Raw genomic sequence first — 15886 nt, 5'->3', positions numbered from 1 at the left:
GGATAGTTAGGAATAAGGATCGCAAATGAGAGGTTGTGTTAGATATCCAGAGTGCTAAGGTAAATTATATTTCTCACTCGCTACCATATCTCTGCTGAGATTTTGGTAATATGTGATTTGTCTCCACAGGTGTGATACTCCATCTTTCTCAGCAGAAGTTATCATAAGGTGAAATTTGTCCTTACATGTTAAATTGCTTTTGCTGATTACTTATAAAAGTCATTTGTCTCCTCCAAGTAACACAGCAACATCAGCTGGACATCCAACTTATGTAGTCTCCAAATCAAAGGATCAGAACCCTCTTCAACAAAGGAGGGCAAACATCCACCTAGATTTGTAGGTAGATGGGATATAAGAAAATTTTAAAATAAATGAAATTTTTTTTTTAAATCAGCTTGGGGAGAAATGAATAAATGGTGCAAATGGACACAGGGACCTCTGAAAAGGAATGGCATGTATCCTGACAAGACAGAGCCTGCAGCTCCAAGACCCTCCTAGCTGAGGTAATCGCAACAAGGAAAACCATCTTGAGCATGAGAGCCTTAATGGAGGCCGACCACAAAAACTAAAAGGAAGCCCCAGAGAGAGCAAGGAGAACCAGATTCAGATCCCACAAGGGAAAGGAGAATCACAATGAAGGGTGCAAATGCACCATCCCCTTCAAAAACCAGGTCAACTCCCATGTGCTATCAGGGAGAAGCCCCTCATTCTGCCCCAAAAACTGGAAAGGGCAGCCACCTGAACCTTTAAGGCGCTAAGTGCCATACCTTGATCCAGGCCCTGCTGCAAGAAACCCAGAATATCAGGGATCTGTGCCTTCTAGGCGGAGAGCACCAGTCTGGCACACCAATTCTCGAAAAACTTCCAAAACTAGACATAAGCCAGGGACCTGGAAGACTTTCATGAACTAAGCGTGGTACAGACCATGGTAGGTAAACCCACCTCACTAAATGCCTCCTTTCAATGTCCAAACCTAAGCCAAAAAGGATCCGGATCTTTCATTTCCACTGGACCCTGATGCAGAAGACCGTGACCCTTGAGTAGTGGGAGAGGTTTGGCCACCAATAGCTGCATCAGGTCTGCACATACCATGGCAGGCAGGGCCAATCCTGCACAAGACCCAGCCTATCAGAGGCCATGGGGCACAAGATATACAGGAGATTCCACGCAGACCACAGTTGGACCAAAAAAATCTATCCTCCTGCAAGGCCGCCTCCCTCCTGCAGCTGAAGAAATGCTTCGCTTTGGTATTGGAGAGTGTAGCCATCAGGCTGAACACAGGAGGTCCCTATCAGTCCAGGATAAGCTGGACTGCAGTCACTTCTATCTCCAATCCCAACAGGAAATGGCTGAGAAAGTTTCCCTGGACACTATCCTTGCCCACAAATATGGACCGCTGAGAGGGCTTGCAGTTGTCCCTCTGCACAATGGCAGAAGATTGCTGCTTCCAGTGCCTCAGCCTGGCTCCTAGTATCACCTTGTCTGCTGATGTAGGCTAACACTATGCCGTTTGTCCACCATCATTCAGATCGCTTTCCCTTGAATCAGGGGGACGAAATCCACCAAGGCCAGGCACACTGTCCAGATCTCATGTCCAGATCTCAGTGGTTGAAGGACCAAGAAGCTTTCAGCAGGGACAAAGTCCCCTGCACCACACAGCCCAGACAGTGTGCTCCCCATCCAAGCAGCCTTGCATCAGTGGTGACCACCACCCACTCCAGAGAGTACAATGAAACTCTCTGCAGGAGGTGAACAGGGCTGTCTAACCATTCTAGACTGGCCCTCACACTGGCGGGGAGTGGCAAGCGGCGCTTGCAGTCCTGAGAGACCGGGACCCACCAAGATAGAAGAGCCGGCTGTAGAGGCCACATGTGCACTCATGCCCATGGTACCACCTCCAGTATCGCTGCCATGGAGCTCAACAGCTGCAGAAAGTCCCAAACCCTGGAACCCAGCAGCTAACACAATCTGCATTTCTGGGCCTGAAGCTTGGCCATTCAAGTCCTCCGGGAGGAAAACCATCCTCCATGTTGTGTAAAACCAGATTCTTCTCAGGCGCTCCAGGACTTGGGAGGGGAGCAGATGACTCTTGACATGATTCATCTCCCAGCCCAGACTCTCCAGGAGGTGGCCAGTCCTTCCACCTCTGAGTCAGCCAATCGTCCAGGTATGGATTAAACTGAATCCCCTGGCACCGCAGCTGCACCACCACAATCACCTTGGAAAAGATGCAGGGGAGCTATGGCCAGCCCAAAGGGAAGGGCCTGAAACTGAACACAGCGCCCATCACACGAAAGTGTTGGAACCACTTGTGTTGATCCACTATGGGAATGTGCAGATAGGCCTCTGTGAGGTCCAAGGAGGTCAAGAACTTGCCTGGGCAAAACAAGGTGATCATAGCAAAAGGGTTTCCATCCAAAAGAGCTGCACGTAGAAGCAAGCATTCACCCTTCTGAGATCAAGGATGGGCCAAAAGGAGCCCCTATCCTTTAGGACCATAAAATAAAAGGAATAATACCTCAGGCCCTGCTCCACCACTAGGATGGGCTCCACCGCCCCCAGCTCAAGATGATGCTGAAGAGGAAGAATTACAGCCTTATCACTTTAGCAACAAGCCATAAGGAGACACCATGAAGAATTTGGGGACAGAATGAGCAAGCGAGCGAGCTCCAGGGAGTAACCCCTCTCAATTACCTCCAGGACCCACTGATCTGAAGTGATGTAGGCCCCCTTGTGGTTGAAGAGGGACAACCTGCACCCTACTGAAACCACTGAAGGGCCCAGCGTGCCCTCACTGGGCAGGCATGGGACCTCTGGCTATGCTGGAAGAATCAGAGGATTACCTATGATCTCTTGAGGCCACGAAAGGAACCTGACTTGAAGGGCCTTTCCCCTCCTGAAGCCTGGGTTACTGAGATGACCGAAAACGACCCACTCCTTTACTGCAACCTCTAGTCACCGAGGATCACTGGGAACCTTTTGGCCTCAACTCATAAGTCGGAGAGGCCAAGCCTCCACCATATCACCAACTTCTCCATGACCTCTCTGAACAAGCAGAACCCCTTAAAGGGCAGCTGAGAAGCTTCTTGGATGTCGTGTCTATGGACCAATGGCAAAGGTAGGTGGCCACAGACCGAGAGAAAAGATGCACCAAATTGTAAAGGATGTCCGCCAGGAAGGCTGCGCCTGACTCCAAGCAAGAGACCTCTGGACTCCAGCATCTGCTGCAAACAATGCAGCATAGCCTGAGCTATGTAGCCTCCACAGATGGTGGCTTGGACTCCAGATACCCCAAAGGTGAACCCTAGCAAAAACTGCTATTGCATTAGCATTTCATGGAGCTCTTGGAGGGCCAAGCCCTCTTTCTCGTATGGCGGTTTTACTTGTGACCGTGATCTTAAGGTGCATTCAGTATCTATTCACATCCACAGGGGCAAAAATATACAGGCCGTCCAAGACCTTGACCCTCCCTGAGAACCCTATAGATGGACTCCCACTGCGCTAACACCATGCGTGAGAGGGCCTTGTGGAGTGGGAAATGCTTCAGGGGCCCCGCCAATCCCTCCAACAGAGGGTCCCCCTTCATAAGGGTCAGCAACAGAAGCTCTGGGGAGCTTGATTGCCTCATAAATGCATCCATAAGGTGAGAGAACTTCTCTCATCAGAAAAGGCAGATCTCATGGGACTACTCTTCCTCCTCCTCTCTTGAAGTAGGATCCTGCTTAGAATCCGAACTCAAGAGGAACTGAGGGTTCTAAAGACCCTCTGGATCCTAGCCAGAAGCCACTCAGGCCCCACTGCTGGTTGAGGGGTCATCCTCTGCCTGCACAGAAACTGCAGCAGGAGAAAAAGGGGTACGTTCAAACATGGCTGCCATTTCTGCTGAAGATATCAGGACCACAGGTCCCAATGCGGCAATGCAGGGAATCTATGAGGCAAATCCAGAGGCCCCGCTGATCCCCCAAAGCCATTTCCAAAGTGAGAAAAAGTCCATCGCAAGAGGGGGCAGACAGAGCCAGCAGTTGAGCTCAGCTGATGGCTCTTGCAGGCAGAACAGTGTCTGCTGATAGGCATGCTTGGCCATGTGACTAGCACATGCAAGCCTGATTGACCAATTAGGCCAATTTCAGCACAAGGCTCTGGCATCAACGCCATCCCCCACCCCCCTCACAGGGTTTTTGTTTTGTTTTAACTTAATTACCTTCATACCTTGTACAAGGAAATAAAGGTAAACTAGGCAAGGGAGCCAGGGGGAAAAACACCCAAATAGGGTGCATGGGCAATGAGGTGAGGAAGATGGGTACCCACACTCCTCTGGCAGGGCCCTGCAAAATGCTGAAACAAATCCTCACCCTGTGGACACTAAGAAGCGTGACTGGGGGCTCAACCAGATCCAGTCAGGAACCGGGAACTTGACAGTGGCCATTAGGATCAACCTCACTGTGCGGCCTTGGCCAGCAGAACAGGAAGCTAGGCCAGGGACCAGGAACACCAGCCTGAACAACCTACCATCTGCTAGAGAAAATACTGGAGTTTCCCAGTGAGCACTGGCAGGTTATACTGGTGAATTCACTGGAAAACATCAGTTTTCTCTACCTCCAGCTGCTGGTAGGAGGTGATAACATCCACTTGTTCAGAACAATATGGCCAAATATATCGCTTTAAGCCAAACTGTGCTTAAAATAGAAACAGAGATGAGAACTTCCAAAAGCTGCAGTCTTCCCCAGGCAGGACCTGGACTGGTCTAGCAGGAATCAAGGAAAGGAAATTGGCAGATAAGTTGAACTTTAGTCATACCTGTTAATTTCCTTTTTTTTTAGTCCAGCCACACCAGTCTGGACAAGTGGGATTCTGCTCTCTTTCCTACCACCAAATGGAGGTAGAGAGTTGAAACTTCCAGGGACATCACTGGGACATAGGCTGGTGCTCTGCTAGAACTTTCCAGTATGCCACAATGAGTGAAAAGCAGAGAGCCCAGGGAGTCCCCAGACTGCATTCTTCCAAGGGGTGTCCCAGACTGGTGTGGCTAGACTAAAGGGAAGGAAATTAACAGGTATGACTACATTTCATCTTTCTTAGCATCCCCGTCACTCCAGTCTGACCTGGGAAGTACTTAAGCAGAAACCCATTAGGATGGGAAAGACATGACATCCTGGATCACTGACCCTTCCAAAGGCTGAGTGGTCTCTGGCTAAAACATGTCTACAATGCTTCATAAAGAAGTGAAGAGACAACCAAGTGGCCACCTTGCAAATATATTTGGGCAAAACTGTGCAGTCTCTACCCACAAGGCTGATTGCGCACAGGCAGAATGGGTCCTGATGCCTCTTGGAACCGGTCTGTTCCAACAAACATACAACCACCTCATTAGCTGCCCCAATCCAGCACACTACTGTTGCCCTGAAATCCACTAGACCCATGCACAGTCAATGGAAGAGTACAAATAAATGGTCTGAGAGACAGAATAATTTGTTTTCTTCAAGTAGTGAAGCAATACTCTCTGTACATCCAGTTTATGAAGCTTTCTGGGCTGAGCGCCCGTTCCCCAGTCCTCAAATGAAGAGAGGAAAACCTGCTGATTAACATGAAACAGGGAAATCATCTTCTGCAGAAAGGCCGGGACTGTGTGGGTGGAGACGGACATGTCCAAAAAGAACAAGAGCAAGCCTAATTCTGAAATGATGTGTGCCGAGTCTATAGCAACCAGGAAAATGTCTTCAGTGTAAGATCTTTTAGAAAGGCTGCCCTCAATGGCTCAAAGGGCAGACTTGCAAGTCGTAAGAAGGGAGAGAAGACAAATGGCGGTGGCTGTACCACCAGGGAAAGGGCGCCAATTTTCCATCTGTAGCATGCAACTGTGGCCATATGAACCTTCAGAAAGCTGAGGGTCAGCCCTTGTTGAAACTCCTCCTGCAACAAATCTAGCACAGCTGTGACCTGTGCTCACCATGGAGGAAGAGAACACTCCACACACCAGAATTCAAAGACCTTCCAGACCCAAACATAGGCCATGGAACAGGAGGCCTTATGGATTCTTAGAAGAGTGGAAATCAACAAGGCTGAAAGCTCTCACCTTTCAAGATGCTGCTTCTATCTCCAATGACCCCTGCCGGAGACCTCAGCCTCTGAGAAGTGCCAGGGGCGACTGCAAGCAAATACATCAAGTCCATGTACCAAGGACAGTCAGGGACCACGAGGAGGATCAGAATGGGATCCTGGGCCACTCTGCACAGCACTCTCCCTTTAAGGAGCAAAGAAGGAAATACATAGAGTGGCTCCTGCCGGAGTCACTCTAGCAGTAATGTTGCCGGATCCAGTTTTTCTTCTGCCTCTGAAGAAGTGAGCCAACTTAGTGTCATAAAAGCATAAGCATTGCCCTACTGGGCCAGACCAAAGGTCCATCATGCCCAGAATCCTGTTTCCAACAGTGGCCAATCCACATCAAAGTATCCAGCAAGATCCCAGAACAGTAAAACAGGTTTTATACCGCTTTTCCTAGAAATAAGCAGTGGATTTTCCCAAGTCCATCTTAATAACGGCTTATGGACTTTTCTTTTAGGAAATCATCCAAACCCTTTAAAACCCTACTAAGCTAACTGTTTTTACCACATTCTCTGGCAACGAAGTCCAGAGTTTAATTACACATTGAATGACAAAAATTTTTCTCAAGTTGTTTTAAATTTATTACTTAGATTTATTGTACACCCCCTAGCTGTAGTATTTTTGGAAAGCATAAAGCTAAGTTATTTACCTGTAGCGGTGTTCTCTGAGGACACCAGGCATATATTCTCACATGTGGGTGAATTCATCCACAGAGCCCAGTGCGGACACTACCAAGTGTACTGTCACTTTAAATCTTTCAGGCTGTATCCTCACCTTGCATGTGAAGGTGCCTTCCCACTCGGTGCTCGAGTGCAGGACCAGCAGTACAGTACTAAAGCTAAGAAGAAAACTGCAAGGGGAAGCGGGAGGGATGTGAGAATATATGCTTGCTGTCCTTGGAGAACACCTGTTACAGGTAACTAACTTAGCTTTCTCTGAGGACAAGCAGATATAATACTCTCACATGGGGGATTCACTAGCTACCAGCCGTGGAGTTGGCATTCGAGTAGTAAAAAGGTTCTGCAGGACTGTTTGTCCAAACCAGTTATCCCGTCTCAAATGCTGCTCCAGACAGCAGTGAAGGTCTAGATAGAAGATGGAGTGGAGGAGTGGCCTAGTGGTTAGGGTGGTGGACTTTGGTCCTGGGGAACTGAGGAACTGAGTTCGATTCCCAGCACAGGCAGCTCCTTGTGACTCTGGGCAAGTCACTTAACCCTCCATTGCCTGCCGTATTGAGCCTGCCATGAGTGGGAAAGCACGGGGTACAAATGTAAAAAAAAAAAAATGATGTAGCCGTGTTGCAAATGTCTTCAATGGAGACAGAGTGAAAATAGGCTACTGAAGCCGCCATAGCTCTTACACTGTGAGCAGTGACCCAGCCTTGAAGAGTCAGCCCAGCCTGAGTATATGTGTAGGAGATACAGGGGCTCATTTTCAAAACACTTAGGAACTTTGGAAGGCTAAGTGCTTTGAAAATATGCCTCACAGTCAACCAGCCAAGCTGAGATTGTACATTTGGTGACAGGAATCCCTAACCTATTAGGATCAAAGGACACAAAAAACCTTGGAGGATTTCCTATGAGGTTTTGTGCATTCTAGGTAGTATGCTAGAGCATGTTTGAAGTCTAAAGTATGCAGTGCTTAGGGAAGACAGGTAGTACAATGGATTGATTGAGACAGACTCCAATACCACTTTAGGAAGGAATTTGAAGTGGGTTCGGAGAACAACCCTGTCATGATAGAACCTGATGTAAGGAGGGTCCGTCACAAGGAATTGAAGCTTGCTGACTCTTCTGGCAGAAGTAAGAGCTATTAAGAAGACTAACGTGTATGTGAGAAACTTCAGAGAACAGGAACAAAGTGGTTCAAATAAGTTTCATGATAACTGTTTGAACACTGAGATCCCAACACCACTGGGGGTGGTTTGATAGGAGGTGTGATGTGAAACAAATCTTCCATAAATCTACCTATTAAGGGATGACCTGAAACTGACCTATTATCAATTTGAGAATGATAAGCGCTGATGACACTCAAATGTACTCCGAATTAGTTTGAGGCCAGAATTAGAAAATCAGAGGTGATACTCCATAAGAGTAGGCTGAGAACAAGTTGTTGGATTCAAATGCTTTGGTTGCACACCAGATAAAAAATCTTTTCCACTTTAAATGGTAACATCTTCACGTAGAAGGTTTCCTAAAGTCTAGAAGTATTCTAGAGACTGCATCGGGAAGGTTTAAGGCACATAAATCTCTGTCATCAAAAACCAAGCCATCAGGGCTAGAGAATTAGAGTCCGGATGAAGGAAGGACCCTTCATTCTGTGTTAAAGGGCTGGAAAATGATCTAACTTACATGGTTCCCTGAATGATAACTCCAGAAGAGGGAATCAGATATTGTATGACCTAGAGCACTATTATAATCATGGTCCCCTGGTCTCGAAACAGTTTGAGAAGTGTTTTCCCTATGAGAGGTAATGGGAGGAAAGCATAGAGAAGCTCTGTTTCCCAGTGGAGTAGGAAGGCATCTGGGGATATTCATTGGGGGGGCATATATCTTGGAAAAAAAGCGGGGAAGCTTGTTGTTCTGAGGAGGTTGATTGCTGGGGTCTCCTGCTGCTGGAATATTTGACGAACTAGAAAGGCACCGAGGGACCATTCGTAACGTTGAAGGACTTTGCTCAGTTTGTCTGCTACAGCACTCTGCTTGCTAGCTAAGTAAACAGCTTTTATGGCGAAGTTTTGAGAAGCTGCCCAAGTCCATTATCTGGATTGCTTGTCGACAGAGATGGTAAGAACCTGTTCGTCCATGTTTGTTCAAATAACACATCGTTACCTGGTTGTCCATGTGAACGAGTATGATCTGACAGAGGATATGGTTCTGGAAGGATCTGAAAGCATTCCAAACAGCTCGCAATTCTAGGAGGTTGATATGTCTTTTCTCTTGTGGAGATCAAGAACCTTGTGTGAGAAGACCGTTAAGATGCGTTCCCCACCCTATCATGGAGGCATCTGTCATGAGGACTTAGTGATGCAGAAGACGCTGGGATGCAAGACCCCAGGTGATATTTTGAGACAACATCCACCCCTACAGAGAGTGGCAGAGCTGCGGAGTGATCTGAATACGAACTGCTGGTAGTCCAGTGGCTTGGAACCATTGAAAGAGCAGCATTCACTGAGGAATTTGAACTGGAGACACACTAATGGTGTTACGTGGACTGTAGAAGCCATGTAACTCAGAAGGCGGAGCATCTGATACCTAGATGGTTTGAACACCCGAGAGGTGAGGTGCAATATATTATTTGCCTTCGGTTGAGGAAGGAAGGCTCTCCCCTGAATAGTATCGAGAAGAGCCCTCTGAACTCTAAGGTTTGAACCGGTTGAAGATGTGATTTCAGAATATTTATGACAAATCCGAGTATAGGAGTTTTATGGTGGACTGAATGGAGGCATTCGCTGATTCCTGGGAAGCTGCCTTGATTAACCAGCGATCCAGATAGGGGAAGACGTGAGTGCCCCTTTTGCAAAGTGTCGAAGCTACCACTATCAGACACTTCGTGGAGTAGAGGCCAAGACAAAAGGTAAGTCCTTGTATTGATAGTGTAAAGTTCCTCAGTGGAAATGCAGGAACTTTCTATGTGCAGGGAAAAAAGAATGTGTGTATCTGCCTCCTTGAAATCTAGAGAGCAAAGCCAGCTGTTGGGTTGCATCACGGGAAATAGTGATCCCACAGATACCTTGTAAAATTTTTCTTTTGAGGAGAAACTTGGTTAAGTCTCGTAGATCGAGAAGTGGACATCCAGCCCCCATCTTTTCTACTCTGAGAAAATATCAGGAACAGAACCCGCGACCCCTGTCTAACAGAGGAGTTGGTGCTATAGCATTCTGCTGGAGGAGGGCTGAGAGCTCTTCTCAAAGTAGCTTCCTTTGGAGAGAGTTAAAACCAGGCTCTTTTGGTGGATGGTGGGGGTCTTCATCGCCAACTCAGAACATAGCCGTGCTGTATGGTATGTAGCATCCAACGGTCAGAAGTTATGAGAGGCCACATCTGATGAAAGCTAATGAGTTGCCCTCCCAGCGATAGATTGCTTGGCACAGACAACTGTACAGTGGCAACGCTCTCTAGAAAGGAGTCAAAACCTGTGTTGTTGTTTAGACTGAGAAGAAATTGAGATTTTTGGCCAAGCTGCTGTCTTGGACGTGAGCACTGCAGTGTCGTCCTTTGAGGTGGAGATGTAAGTACATAAGTATTGCCACACTGGGACAGATCAAAGGTCCATCAAGCCCAGCATCCTGTTTCTAACAGTGGCCAATCCAGGTCACAAATACCTGGCAAGATCCCAAAAAAGTTCAATACATTTTATGCTGCTTATCCCAGAAATAAGCAGTGGATTTTCCCCAAGTCAATTTAATAATGGTCTATGGAATTTTCCTTTAGGAAGCTGTCTAGACCTTTTGTAAACCCCGCTAAGCTAACTGCCTTTACCACATTCTCTGGCAACGAATTCCAGAGTTTAATTACATGTTGAGTGAAGAAATATTTTCTCTGATTTGTATTAAATTTACTACTTTGTAGCTTCATCGTCCTAGTATTTTTGGAAAGAGTAAACAAACGATTCACATCTACCCGTTCCACTCTACTCATTATTTTATAGACCTCTACCATATCTCCCCTCAGTCGTCCTTTCTCCAAGCTGAAGAGTCCTAGATGCTTCAGCCTTTCCTCATAGGGAAGTCGTCCCATCCCCTTTATCATTTTCGTCACCCTTCTCTGTACATTTTCTAATTCCACTATATCTTTCTTGCGATGCGGCAACCAGAATTGAACACAATATTCGAGGTGCGGTCACATCATGGAGCGATACAAAGGCATTATAACGTCCTCACTTTTGTTTTCCATTCCTTTCCTAATAATACCTAACATTCTATTTGCTTTCTTAGCCGCAAACACTGAGAAGCTGCATTTGTAAACAGAGAAAACAAGAATTGGGCTGGTGGTTAGGCCCAAGGCAACTGATGCACCAATTGTGAAGGTCCATGGCAGAAATCATACAATTGTAATGGGTGCAACTTTTGAAGCCAATGGGGGTCACTCTTTGACTTCAAGAAAAGAATCGCGGCTAAATTAAATTCCTCAACTTGAGTGTCAAAAAGGGACAAGGCTCAAATCGAGGTCAGTGCGCAGGCCTAAAAAAGGCCTAAAGAGCCATGCAAAAAAGAAAGAAAACTTGAAAAGCTGAAAATCTAAGAAAATAAAGGGAAGATATTGAAACTAAAAACTATAAAGAAAATGAGAGAAATCAAGGAAAAACTACTACTACTATTCATTCCTATAGTGCTACTAGACATATGCAGTGCTGTACACATTATAGGCAGATACTTTGTTTCAAGCTGAACGTGAATAAAACTGAATTGTTATTTGTGAGCATTGAACCTTTTATTTCCTGAGTTCGTTCTTTTGTCAAGAGTCCTTGTGCAGGTATCGTCTCAGGTGTGGACTCTGGGGGTATTGGTTGACTCTGCTTTTTCTTTCAGGCAAAAGATTCAACACCTGATTCAAACTTCAATTTTTAAATTGCATCTTTTAAGTAGGCTACATGATCTACTTCCTATGAATGATTTTGTGAGAGTTGTGGAAGTCATGGTGTTATCTGGTATTGACAATTGTAACATCATATATCTTGGATTGTCTGCAGCCTGTAGCAAATGACTGCGGAATTGTACAGAATTCAGCAGTATGCCTTGTTTTTGGCTTGCTGAAAAATGATCATATTTCAGCTTATTTAAAGCAATTGGGTAGTTGCTGGTAACATTCAGGGTGGAGGAGTGGCCTAGTGGTTAGGGTGGTGGACTTTGGTCCTGGGGAACAGAGGAACTGAGTTCGATTCCAACCTCCGGCACAGGCAGCTCCATGTGACTCTGGGCAAGTCACTTAACCCTCCATTGCCCAATGTAAGCCGCATTGAGCCTGCCATGAGTGGGAAAGCGCGGGGTACAAATGTAACTAAAATAAATAAATAAATTCAAGTTGTTGATGTTGATTCATCATGTTTTATATCATAACTAACCGTTAAGCCCGTAAAAACGGGCGAGTATTGCAGCCCTCCTCTCTCCCCTGGCCTCATCCCGTCCACCGATCCTCCCCCCCATATCCAGCAACCCTCCTCTTTCCCTTGGCCCCCCCCCCATGTCCAGCAACCCTCTTCCCTGCCCTGCTCTCACCCCATGTCCAGCAACCATGCCCTCCTACCCTCCTCGCCGCCGCTCCCTCCCCTCTTCCTGCCGAGCCCCCTGCACTGACCTAACAGCGCCTCTGACCTCCGTGTGAAAGCGCTACAGGCAGCAGCAGATCGCTCTGCTGCTGCCTGCTGCACTTCCACACGGAGGTGAGAGGCGCTGTCAGGTCAGTGCAGGGGGCCCGAAACGGAGGGGGGCAGGAGCGGCGGAGGGGATGGGGGGGGGGGGAGGGTGGAGGTTGGTTTGCACAATGTTCGTATCCAGGCGGCAGCAGCGGGGTCCGACAGTCCGACTCCGTTTCCATCTCTGTTCCACCCTCTGACGTCATGACGTATTGACGCGAGGGCAGGGCAGAGAGGGAAGTCTGTACTGCACATTTGCAGGCGCATTTGCTTCCGCATACGGTTCAAACTTCTCCTTTTGACCTACAACTGCATCCACTCCGCAGCTCCTCAGTACCTTTCCGCTCTCATCTCTCCCTACACTCCTCCCCGTGAACTCCGTTCGCTGGGTAAATGTCTCCTGTCGTCCCCCTTCTCCCCCACTGCTAACTCCCGGCTCCATTCCTTCTATCTCGCTGCTCCCTATGCCTGGAATAGACTTCCTGAGCCATTACGTCAGGCTCAGTCTCTGGCTGTCTTCAAGTCTAGGCTTAAAGCCCACCTCTTTGCTACTGCTTTTGACTCCTAACCATGACTCTCTTACTCAACACCCTTACTTATCTCCCCTACCACTGCAATTTCCCCACCCCTAGCTGTCTGCTTGTCTGTCCAATTTAGATTGTAAGCTCTACTGAGCAGGGACTGTCTTTTCATGTTAATTTGTACAGCGCTGCGTAAGTCTAGTAGCGCTATAGAAATGTTTAATAGTAGTAGTAGTAGAGTCAGTCACTTGCCGTTTATATGTTTGATACTTCTGTGTATTTGAAGAATGCTATTAAGCACTATGTTCCATCAAGACAATTGCGGTCTATGAAAGCTGGAAATTTAATTGTACCTGCTATGAATCTGTTTCGCCTGGATGTCATGAGGAAAGGGTCCTTTTTTGATTGCTGGGCCTTTTGAATGGAATTGCTTGCCAGCTGGACTGAAACAGACTCATTTGCTGACATTTAAGCACAAGCTAACAGGTCATTCAATGTGTCTCGCTTTTTTTTTTTTTGCTTCTGCAGTTTAAACAGATTCCTGGTATTTTTGAACTTTTTTGAACCTGCCAAGTATGGATTTTGTTAGTTTGTGTAGTATGTTTTTATGAGTTTTATGAGCGTATTTTGTACCTCGCTCTAGATAAGGTTGGGATATAAACAATAAAATCTAAATCTTTCTCTGTCCCTAATGGGCTCACAATCTAAGTTTTTGTACCTGGGGCAATGGAGGGTTAAGTGACTTGCCCAGGATCACAAGGAGCTGCAGTGGGAATCGAATCCAGTTCTCCAAGATCTCGGTCTGCTACACTAACCATTACGTTACTCCTCCACTCCACATGGAAAAAGCCACATGGGAAGGCACAGAAAAACATCTGTCAATATGCAATGAACTTTCAGCTCTGCGGAAAAAAAACAGACTCAAGAACCTGTGCGCATGCATCCGGCAGGAAGGCACCCACACATGCGCAGTGGGACACTGCTAGAATTTTCTAATATCTATATACACTAGGCAGCGTCCACGTCAGGCTCCGTCGGATGATGTCACCCAGCTATGAGAATACCGATGGACTGTTTGTCCGTAGAAAAAGAATAAACACACAAGAAAAATATATACTATCTCAATTCTCTAAGAACTAACAAAAACAAACATATTAAACCTTTGCAGGAAAAAGGCTCAGAAATTTATGGAAGCATTCCTTTTAGTGTCACCATACTTCAATCACAGGCAGAAAATACCTTCCAGGTCAAATATCCCACACTGAAAAACTAATTGTTTAGGACATTAAACCTTGAAGTTTTTTTCTGAGATATGGTGGCACTAAACCATAAGGTGCTTCCTTACATTTTTTGAGGCATTTTCCTTTCAGGGTTTAATATATTTATTTTTGTTAGTTCTTAGAAAACTGAGTCAGTATATGTAAACACATTACCTAGGAGAAGAAAGCCTCCGCCTCTCGGGTTCTTTTCTTTTTCTTTCTGCAGATCGGCTTTTACCTCTTCGAAGGGGTGACTGCATTTTGGTTGGAGATTTACTCTGCTTACCACGCCGATCATTAAGCGGAGGTGAACGACTTCGCCTTGCTGTCTTGTCACGCTGCTTTGGAGTTATGCTCCTTCCTTTTGGGCTACGCCCAGGTCTTCTGCTAGGTGACCTGTTTTCCTTCCCTGAGGATGCATCTTTAGATGGGGACTTCATAGGTTTCTTCTCTTTCTCAGTCTCAGTCCTTCTGGGTTTTTTGTCCTTAGATTTTGACCTTCTCTCTTTGGATTTACTTCTATGATCTACTGGTGATTTGGATTTTTTGTGTCGATCTTTGCTTTTGCTTTCATTTGCAACTGGAGACTTCTTTCGATCTTTTGACTTGACCTTATCTTCTACAGGAGACCTGGACTTCCTAATTTTCTCTTGAGAACGTCTCTTAAGTGTTGGAGATCGTGACTTCCTTGGCTGATCTTCAGTTTTACACTTTTTAACTGGGCTTTTGGATTTTCTTCTCTCTTTGGACTTGCTTCTAGCTGGTTTTTCTTTCACCGGCTCAGCATTAGCCTTGTTTCTCTTCTTTTCAGGCTTGTGCCTTGTCCTTTCTTTTGATTTGCTCTTACTTCTCCTCTTTGAGCTTGTTTTAGAGTCCATAAGCTCTTGGTTTCCCTTAATATTTGATATTTTACTAGCAGATTTATTGCCATTCCTTACCTTTTCATTAATCTCTCCTTCTTCCTCAGAGCCCGAGTTATAACCCTGTAATATTAATCCCATTCCTGATTGAACTTTTCCTTCCATTAACTCATTGTCAAGTTCAGCTTTTATCAAAGCTCTTTGTTTCTCCAAATCTTCCAGCAGAGCAAAGTCATCAATTTTAGCTCTTTTTGCTAATGACCCATCTTCCTTGTCATTGTCCCCAATACCTTTCCGTTTGTGTTTCTTATGTTTATGCTTGTGTTTATGCTTTTTGTCTTTGTCCTTGCCCTTGTCCTTTTCCTTGTCTTTGTCTTTGCCCTTGTCCTTTTCCTTGTCTTTGTCCTTGTCTTTTTCCTTGTCTTCCTCTGGTGCATGTTTATGCTTCTTATGTTTACTTCGATGCTTGTGCTTCTTCTTTTTGTGTTTGCTGCTATGTTTATTCTGGGCTTGGTCTTCCTCAGAAACTTCCCCATTCTCTTGATTTACACTTTTGTCAGATATATCTGCATACTCCATTCTGTAAAGCAATTCAACAGAGGTTAACAAACTACATATCAAACACCACTCTATTATTTAAGCATTTCTATGTTTACTGTGTAACAAAGGAAAACAAAACTAGAATCCAAGAGATTAGGGTAATTATTAAAATGTCTTATTCACATATGATTGCATTCAGGGATTTCTGCAGGTGGCAAATTCTGATAGTATGTAATGGCATCTTTTCTGC

General features: G+C 45.9%; 1 protein-coding gene across 6 annotated transcripts in view; it reads right to left on the bottom strand.

The window, feature by feature from the left end:
* The window catches only part of PRPF4B (pre-mRNA processing factor 4B), a 201507-nt gene that overhangs the window by 159627 nt on the left and 25994 nt on the right, over positions 1-15886 (bottom strand). For all 6 annotated transcript variants that reach the window (XM_030208674.1, XM_030208675.1, XM_030208677.1 and 3 more), the window contains exon 2: positions 14411-15676. In XM_030208674.1, the coding sequence (XP_030064534.1) occupies positions 14411-15676 (1266 nt within the window). The remainder of the gene's footprint in view (positions 1-14410; positions 15677-15886) is intronic.

Source organism: Microcaecilia unicolor, chromosome 1, assembly GCF_901765095.1.
Source record: "Microcaecilia unicolor chromosome 1, aMicUni1.1, whole genome shotgun sequence".
Lineage (NCBI taxonomy): Eukaryota > Metazoa > Chordata > Amphibia > Gymnophiona > Siphonopidae > Microcaecilia > Microcaecilia unicolor.
This window is presented reverse-complemented; position numbering and strand designations above follow the sequence as displayed.